Here is a 9954-nt window from a genome sequence, read left to right on the forward strand (position 1 = left end):
AGTCATATGTCATGTATCATGTTTTAATAAATAAATAAATAAATATGGGTCCACTCATATACCAGCGAAAATAACAAGCGCCGGAAATTATATCGATCATATTTCTCATCCTCAAGCATGTTTATAGCGCCGCTTTTGTTTCTTTGATCTCATCGTTTCCTAAAACATCTAACGGGCAATATCGTATAAACGACACGATCAAGCTAATGACTATTTTTTCATTGAAGTTTATTCAAAAGAAGCTCAAGTTTTGATTTTCATGCAAAAATAATTAACTGAAACTGCGCCAACTAAGAAAAAGCCCAATTTCTCATTTTCGTTTTTCATATCTAATGCTCTACTCAGTTATTTTTTCAGATATTATCCTTTTTGGATAATGATTTTGAAAAATAAGGAACGGATATTTAAAAATATAGTCAAATCAATTAAAAATATTCCTGAGAAATTCAAACTTACTTATTGCGGCAGTAGAAAGGCTAGGTCACACCGCTAGGTGGATTAATTCGGGTTTTTCTATTATCTAAGGCTTTATCACTAGCCAAAAGTTTTATTATTTTCTAACAAAACTGAAAACAAATTCTGAATTGACGGAACCTGTTCACCACTAGCAGCAGCTGCAGCACAACTGATGAACTATCGTGTTGCCAAGACACTGTTTCGGTTCTGGAAATAAGAATTTTAAGTTTGAAATTAACTGAAACCTCCTATGGTGAAAACGTGGTTCAATACTTTCAAGAGAAATGTATGTTCATAATTAATTTTTCTTTATTAAAAACAACACAAAAGACAGCTTTTTCAATAATTTTCGAAGATTTTCTCAGTGCTTTAATAAAGCAACGATGGGTTTCAATGTTATTTGCTTTGACAACACTGTTCAGAGTCGGATCGTTTGTACTGCTATATGTTTACCTCTTTTGTTCTCCCTTCCTTATGAACAGCGAGTGAGACGTCAAACTCGCAGTTTCCCATAAGAACACCAGAGAATAAAAGAGACGACGAATACCGTTTGCCGAACGGTGCGGTGAGTGTATGCCCCGATAAACAATTTAGACAGATGGCATTTTACGTATCTATGCCAATACGCTATGCCGATTACGCATCAGATGCCGATTAGTAGGTCGCGGATAGGAACGCGAACTTACTGAATAGGGGGAAAAGTTCGAGGGATTTTTTAACGGGACGTAAAAAAATTCAGATTTCAGGATTGCTTAAAATAGCACCTTGCGGGTGAAAATGGGTTCGGTGTGTTCAAAATTAGTTCCGCCGCTACAACTTTTAAAGCGAAAAATCAAAAGTTTAGCTCAACAATAGTGTCTTCCAATGGTAACAGCTTGAAGAACTAAAGATAGCAAGAAGATTGGTATGCTGATATCCCCCACTTAGTCAACCCATCGCTTGTAATAAGGTAAAACAATCAGTGACCCGCTTAGGCTGCTTAAAACTAGTTCTTTACCCTATATTGGCTTAAAACGAAAATAATATTGCTGTTTTTGTGTCAACCTAAGATGGGCCGTGCATAGTTGCAGGATGCCAAATCAGTTTTTTGTAACGGTCCAATGTAAAGAATAATTAATTGGGTGAACGATAATTTTGATATACAGACCAAAAATATACTAGTTTGAGCCCTAATCGTGCCCTGTGGTCGAACCCACAATCTCTCGATTGCCGACCAACACTACCCAAAACTTTAAACTACCGCCGCATCCTTCTATTAAGCAGTGCAATACCTAGTTTTGTTGCATTCTCCTAATTCTATCATTCCACAAACACACCACACACTCTTCGGCGACGATATTGTTTTTGTATGACTGCTCGTTGTTTCTGCTGCAGAGAAGATAGACTCTTATCTACTCGGTCAGTACGATTGAAACAAAGAGTTCGTTGCCGTTAGTCACTCCGGCAAATCTAGTTTTTTTTATATATTATAGTCGCTTTAACTGCTTGGGTCATTCGTGTCTTCTGCGGGGTTGGAATTTGAACCCGGGTCCTCGGCGTGAGAGGCGTGAATGCTTACCACTACACCGAGAATGAGCCCGAGGCAAGTCTAGTGGTTTACCATGATCCGATGGGTTTTGCCTTTCTACAATATAAATTTTTGATTCTTCTTATCAGTCACTCTCTGGTATTCGACATCAAACCAGCTGTTACGCTGTTTTCCACGCGTCGTGCATACCACTTCTCTCGCCGATGTTTCAATGACTCCATGGAGATTCCTCCTCAGCCCACTTATATCTTCCCTTTTTCCCTGTTGTTTTGCGATTCGTTGATCAAGCTTTCTGGCACACCATCTGCCGTCAATCGCTGGATGTTATAAGGTAGCGTCAATGGGGTAACAAACTGGCAGCTCCCATATATTTAAAACGTACCTCAAAGTGCTGGTTCCTGGTTCCGCTACTAACCTTTGAGTGTGGTGAATAACTCGAAATGATAACATTGCATGAATTTTCATGCAATACGCGTGCAAATTTTGTCTTTCAGTATACTATTTAGAAACTATTGTTTCACTCAAGACCGTGAAAAAATGTCGACATGGACCGACAATGGTCAATCTGATTGGTCCACCCAAAAAAGAGCGATTCAGATTAACCGTTATCAACCGTCAACAACAACGGAACGGCAAGAAATTATGACGTGCAATCTGTATCAGCCTTCGAGTTTATTCTAAATATGCCACGTGGAGCTTTAGTGTCCATCTAGCGGTAAGCACGAGCAAGAGCAACCTACAATGATCCATTCCAAAATCATCGTCGTAAATACTTATTGCAACAAAGTTGATCTACCTTTTCATTCTACTTTTTTCGTTGAAATCTGCGTAAACAGATATAGAACGTTTGAAGCATGAACCTACAAAAAGGCATTTGTGCAAACAAAAACCAAAACAAGTAAAAGATTATTTTTCTACATATTTCAACTCGGTTTGTTTACGTTTGTCTATTTGCCGTGTGATGGATTAAGTAAATCTTATTTGCTTACGACTTTCATCTTAATTACATAATTATAAACAAATACAACAAAGAATAAAAGCTATCGATTTATCGCGCATTTTGCACCTTACTGGACACCGCAGTCTAAAAGTGCGACTGGCACAAAAAGTGCGACAATGCGAATGCTGTGAGTGAGAAAGAGAAAGAGTGACAACTGCAATGTTGCTGTTTTGTTTTGTCATATACATTGGCATTAGAGAAAATAATCTGGATTAATCCAGGTACAGCTGCAAAGCACAATACAATCAGCAAGATAAATGTGCAATTTTGTAATACGCGCATTTCAAATGTAACGCAAGATGAGCTTTTGCTTCCATAATTAATGCTACAAAAGTGAACGTTTTCCCATAAAAATAATGCATCACTTATTATGGACGGCCCGAAAATGCGATTGCAACGCCGCTCACAACACTGGTAGCAGTTACGGAAAACATGCTCTGAACTGTCATTATAATACCAGGGGGTAGGGTAGCGTCCTCTCAGTGTGAGCACTCGCCGCGTTGTACAACCTTGCACGATTCTTACACACGACGAGATAATGACCAGAGTCGATATTTGTTCCCCGAAAAAGACCGTACATCGATGACATCCGAGAAATGACGACTGTTAATCAAGACATGATCGTCCTGAGAGCTGTGGTCCGCGTTTGATGCCTCCAGGCGTGTTTCCGAATATTCAGACCTGAAAAGTAGGTGCTAGAGATGGTCATTCCTCTGGTCGCGGCGAAATTTATGAGGCTCAGACCAATCTCGTTGGTCGACAGATGAAGTCTATGTCTTCCAATGACAGGAACGAAAAATTCCTCTCTCATTTGAGTCGCTGCTGATGATTTTCACGTCAAATTTTGGGCACTCTCCCTAGGTCCTCTCGAGTCTATCATAGAACTCGTCACTAGCAGCATCGGATTTATCAGTTGTCGGTACGGATACGTTGAGTAAGCCGTAGTTGAAGAATTTGCTCTTAGCTCTTTACACACATGCACGGTCATCTAAGGGCCCCCACTGAATAACTCGTTGTTTTTGCTTTCTCAACACTGCGAAACCAGCTCTATATTCTGCCTTTCTACCGGCACCGGCATCTGCTACTTGTGATACTTAAAAGAAGCGCCTGTAATAGGTTCTACTGCGCGGAACTCCCTTTCTCTGGAATTTCACCATGGAACTTCCTGAATAACAGCGATCTCCGTTCCAAGTTAATGTCGCTCTAGGGCAAGCAAGTCAGCTCGTGCTGATTTATGGAGAGATCTTACATTTCAGGTACCAATTTACCAATCGTTATCCATTAGCCGTTTCTTTCCCAGCTAGTATTTTTATACGTGTAAAAAGGCTAAAAATTAGCATAACGTACAGATGTGAATACTAATAAATCGTAGTTGATACGGCAAAACTGGCATATTCGTACTATTTTGAAGGTAAGATACCAGAGAAAGAATAATTACACGCGTTTCATCTATATAAGTAATTATCTACGATAATATCCAATTAAGCGCGACTTGCTCCTCATGTGGGTCAGTCACTATTATTTTATACGACTGAAAATCGACTTGGGCGCACTTTATGAAGCATTAGTTACGATTCCGAAGAGATATTTACGATAGTTTTTGCAACGTATGCATTAAAAAAATTGACTTTTTTCGGATGATGATAATGATAAGACAGCTAATTAAGTTTGATAAATTTCCCAGGGATTTTTATCAATTCCTCCTCAGTTTTCGCGGCTAAATTGTCGGAGTAGATCTTACGCTTCAGGTTTGCCCAAAAATACTCGATGGTACGCAGTTGGGGAACGTTGGGCGGGTACGCCGACTTCGATATTCAGTCGCTCCATCTCCTCCAACGATCGCTTCGAGTAGTGGGCCGACGCCAGATCTTCGCCCTTATGGTATTTCTTGATGAACGACGCAACTTCCGGCAGGCACTTCGTACTATAAATTTCCCCGTTCACGGCCAGTCCGCAGCGAAAGAAGAGCGGCTTTGACATATCCCCTTCTCGCTGATCGTCAGCCACAGCAGCACCTTCTTGGGGAAGTTGGTGTGCAGGGCTGTCCGGCACTCAGTGCACCTATTTTGCTTATTTAACTTTAATACCTCAACCAAGCAAAATTCGAAAACGTTATAGAGTCAATTATTATCCATATTATTGCTGAACTAAGTATTGCTCTATCTAAAGTATTTACGGCGCACTCTCAGTTCACACTGGAGCGCTCTACACTAAGAGCACTCTCTGCACACCAGCCGGTGTGAAATGGGAGTGTGCCGTAAATACTTAAGACAGAGCAAATCTTAGTTAAGCAGACTTGTGGAGTATAATTGACTCTATTGATGCCCCATACATAACGTTTTAGAATTTTGCTTGGTTGAGGTGTTACAGTTAAATAAGCAAAATAGGTGCACTGAGCGCAGGATAGCCCTGATGATGTGTGAAATTAACTTACCTCGGAGCTCACTTCCTGCGTGGGGAAAGTAAAATACGAAATGCCCTGCCAGTCGTTGCTATCCAGGGTGAGGCAGGTCTCGTCTTCCATCGCCACCGTCACGTCGCTATTCGCCGGGAAAATCGTCTTGACGATCTTATTCAGCCACTGCTGCTGCATCATTGCCTGTAGCAGAGCCGGTGTTACAACGCGCGGGGCCCTGTGCTGTGCAGATTAAGCAGCGAGGCTTTTTTGTATGCCATAAGGGCATTGGATTAAAAGGCCATTGTGACAGTCTTGATCGTCTTTTGGGGCAGACTCCGATTGCTCTACACAGTTTACAGTCTTGATTATTTAAATATCATAGGCTTCACCAACTTCATTGAAAACTGGGTAGCACATGGCCCAAGATTCGTTGTACACGTAGTTTTTGCGATATAAGGGCTGCCACAGTAAGATATAATTTTGGAGCTGCCTTCGGGGTACATAAATGTCTACCTGGGAGAGAGAGCTGCAACTGACATCTCCAATCAGTAATCCGAAGACAAAAAGCCTTTGCAGTAATTTTCCTCTGGCAGCTAACGAATGCAGATCAACAAGCTTGCAACGATCCTCGTAGGCTGGTAGATTTGCTGCATCGTTCCAGGGCAGAAGACGCAGAGCATATCTCAAAAAATTCTTATGGATGGCCTCTATCCTGTTGATATGCACGGCATACTATCGTGCCCATACAGAGAAGGAATTAATGGAAGTCCTGCAAATATTTCTGAATAGCCAATTGTGTTGTATACAGCCAGAGATTGTCCACTAGAATTTTTTTAAACATTTTTAAATACAACCCTCTTAAAAGAGCGAGGGGTCCTAATTCGCCATAGAAAATATTCCTGCCCTCACCCTCACCTGCCTAATTTGGTTCCATTGACTTGATTAGTCTCGAGTTATGAGGAAATTTGCATTTCATTTCTATGGGAGCCCCCCCTCCGAAAGGCGAAAGGGGTCCTAATTCACCTTAGAAAAAATTCTTGCATCTTAAAACCGCCTCATGCCAAATTTGGTTCCAGTTGCTTAGTGTGGGGTGGGGATTAGCGGGGGAGGGGTCTCTAACCATCATAAGAACCTTCACCGGCCCCAAAAACCCCTACATGCAAGTTTTCACGCCGATCGGTTCAGTAGGGTAACCAACGTATTTTGGACCCCATCAGCAGCTGTACCTAATTTGGACACTTACAACAAAATCAAATGGAAGTGTCCAAATTATGTACAGCTGCTGATGGGGTCCAAATTAGGTTGGTTACCCTAGTTTTCGATTCTGTAAGGAACATATGGACAGACAAACAGACAGATGGAAATCTATTTTTATATATAAGATGTACTAACGAATAATTATTTACAATATTCAAACGCAAATCAGCTTTTAAAGTCAAAATGTACTAAAAACTATGTTTGTCCAATAATTGAGAAAGGACTGTACAATTCTTCAACATGATTTCCTTTATAAATCCCTTTTGTAGTAGAGCTTTATGTTTAACATGTTAGCAGTCGAAGTTGTCGTGAAGATGTACCCATAAATATAGACTTAGCGAAGGTGAGAGTCGAACTCACAGCTCTCAATCTGTAGTCGAGTGTGTTGTTTAACCAATTATACCACTAAGCTGTCTTATGGTGGTGTAATTGGTTAAACAACACACTCGACTAGAGATTGAGAGCTGTGAGTTCAACTCTCACCTTCGCTGAGTCTATATTTTTGGCCTTATATCAAGAATTTTTCCGTTTGCCTAAATCTACATTTTTTGCATTAAGCATTCCTTCTTCCTCAAGAGAAAAGTAAACCGACTGCTACACGGTCAATAAAACAAGAAAAAAGAAAGATTGTCATGTCACATAGGTATACGAAGTTGATTAGAATTCGAACATGATCTGTGTGAAATTGACTGTTTTGTCTGTCTACTATTAAATAAAGCAAATAAAAACCTTTCACAATTATACCTAATTTTAATGACGTCTCTTGATATAGAAAGCAACCTTTTTCTCATCGTATACTTTCTCTCCACAGGTTCCAGTGGGTTTCAAGTCCAACGGAAAACCGGGTCGCATCTACCACTGGAACATTCCGGTGCTGAAGAAGATCCTCGGAAACAACCGCGGTCGTAATCCGAACTCACGTCACCATGACAACATCGACGAGTTGATTGACATCAAGGATATACCCACCTGGACCAAACCGTGGGAGAACGAGGCCCTGGATAAATCGCTGATCAAATTCAGCGCAGCCGATCATGCGGAGAAACTTCAAAAGAGGAAGTCGCCGACATACTATGCGCCAATCAAGGCCAAGAAAAGTGCCCACGGAAAGTACTATGCGAGCAATGGTAAGCCGCAGAGTTTCTACGTAATTGAGAAGAGCCAGAAAAATCTGAGACCCATCCAGCATCACAAACTGATTCCGTAAGACGAATCATATCGGTAACGATATTTGCTTGCCAGTTTGTCGATTAGAGGAGAAGCGGAGATAGATAGTAAACATATAAGCAGGAAAATAAAACCCCATAGTTTAGCGCAGGTAGCGAAGAGTAAAAAAATCATGACGTATACAATTGAGCTTTACAAAATATTAAAACGAGAGCTTTTCCCTAGCGTACGAACTTTGGTTTGTGTCTTTGGCGATCGTTATACTGAGCTAATCGTGAGCGCACTTCAACGAGCTGGGATTGCAGCAAAGACACAAACCGAAACAAATTTTCGAAGCAATTAATTACTACTCTGAGCTACAATTGGGAATGACGAATCGAAAAGTGCGATCACTTTTTTAAATTGCTTAGCTTTTAAGATTTTGATATATATAAATAGCTAGGCGTAGGTTGTAGATCTTTAATCAAAAGCAATTGAAAGACTAAAAGTTTTATCGTAGCATTTAAGACTAATGTATATTGCAGGCAACACGTAATTGTAATCGATTGTTATCGATATTGCGGCGCATTATTCAATTTTCGGACTTCCATGTTCTTCATTACGAAGCAGACACGAATACTGTTTCATATTCACCATTCCAGTGCAGTGATAAATTTTGTAAAAATTATACACGATTGCAGCAGAACGTTTTTTATACGTTTAAAAATAAACTTATTCTAAATAAATTACAATCGCTTGTTTTACAATCCGAAATAACCCCAGTGTACTCACGGAAGACATATGCAAACTCCCAAAGCAATGATCGGATATGCAAGCCTCTGACAGCATTTGTTGTTTACAAATAGATTTGCTCGGTAAATTTTTTTCGCTGTTTAATTTGTTAAATATTCTGATAAATTTATTAGCAATCCTGAGCACTGGATTATTGAAGATAGCCAGTTTTGCAGTGACAATACTTTACTTCAGCCAGAAGTTCAGGTGGTAATGTACATAAAATTGTCCACTAGCAACAGAAGCAAGTAGTTGGCACTCTGAAAATATCTTCAATAATCCATCCACCCCCCAGCGCTTTTTTGAAGGCAAGACCGACAGGCCAGTTTTGGTAATTTTCAGACTTGGCAACCCTATGTGCACCTGCAAAAACCGGAACTACTGTCTCACCTGACCTACTGCGAATATACGTGTTGACGTAGGACTACGTCTTACGGCAAGTTTCGAGATAGGGTGTCATTCCAAAAAATCGAAAAATGTGAGCGTCACGAAAAATGAAAGGTTTTGGGCGCTAATAGCTCAGCAGTTTTCCGATCGATTTTCAATATTCTTACACCAATCGATCGGAAAATCTTCTAAGAATTGACTCAAATGAAGAAAAGTATGGATTCTTGATGTTGAACTATTGAAAAATTGAAAATAATAAACCTATGTTTTACCAGAATTCGCGCTTCGTGATTGATTGGAAGATTCATTACGATGATCTAAACCTATACCAATTTGATATCTGTGCTTGGGAAGTAAGCCAAAACAAGTGACCAAGTTTCCTCATTTCAACAAGATTTCTCAACACCTCGGTTCAACCTATACCATCTTGATGTCCTTGCTTGGGAAATACGCCAGAGAGAGTAACAAAACCCCCTCGTGCCAACAGATTTCTTACGAACGCGATTAAACCTAGTCCAATTTGATGTCTGTGTTAGGGAAGTGTGCCAGAAAAAATGACACAAGTTCGTTGTCCCTACAGATCGCAAATTCTTTACGATTAAACTTCGGCGAACTTGATATCTGTGTTGGAAAAATGTGCTACAGCTGTAGTGTTCGGTTATAATACGACTCTGTATGAATACGCATGCTTGCCGTTTCATTAGAAGTGTAGTGAAAAGATGTGCTGTTGATAAAATAGGATTGAATTGGTAAAATCCCTTCAACGTGGGAAACCATGGATAATAAAAACAATCTTTAATTTCAGTAAGGTAGCAGGAAAGCAATAGTTTGTGTTCTTGATTTTGTTAAACTGTTTTCAAATGAACAATCTTTTGAGAATTGAACGTATGCAATGTTACTACCTTGATAAATGTTACATACAACGCGTGTAGCATGTATATATGTTCCATATAGCATGTGTACATGAAGAATCGAATGATTACAAGCATG

At 40.0% G+C, this 9954-nt stretch overlaps 1 protein-coding gene across 1 annotated transcript in view; it reads left to right on the plus strand.

The window, feature by feature from the left end:
- The window catches only part of LOC128733086 (uncharacterized), a 115143-nt gene extending 106864 nt beyond the window's left edge, over positions 1-8279 (plus strand). Inside the window, exon 4 of the mRNA XM_053826695.1 lies at positions 7451-8279. Within this exon, the coding sequence (XP_053682670.1) occupies positions 7451-7846 (396 nt within the window). The 3' untranslated portion in view covers positions 7847-8279. The remainder of the gene's footprint in view (positions 1-7450) is intronic.
- Positions 8280-9954: the final 1675 nt, after the last annotated feature.

This window comes from Sabethes cyaneus, chromosome 1 (assembly GCF_943734655.1).
Source record: "Sabethes cyaneus chromosome 1, idSabCyanKW18_F2, whole genome shotgun sequence".
Taxonomy (NCBI): Eukaryota; Metazoa; Arthropoda; class Insecta; order Diptera; family Culicidae; genus Sabethes; species Sabethes cyaneus.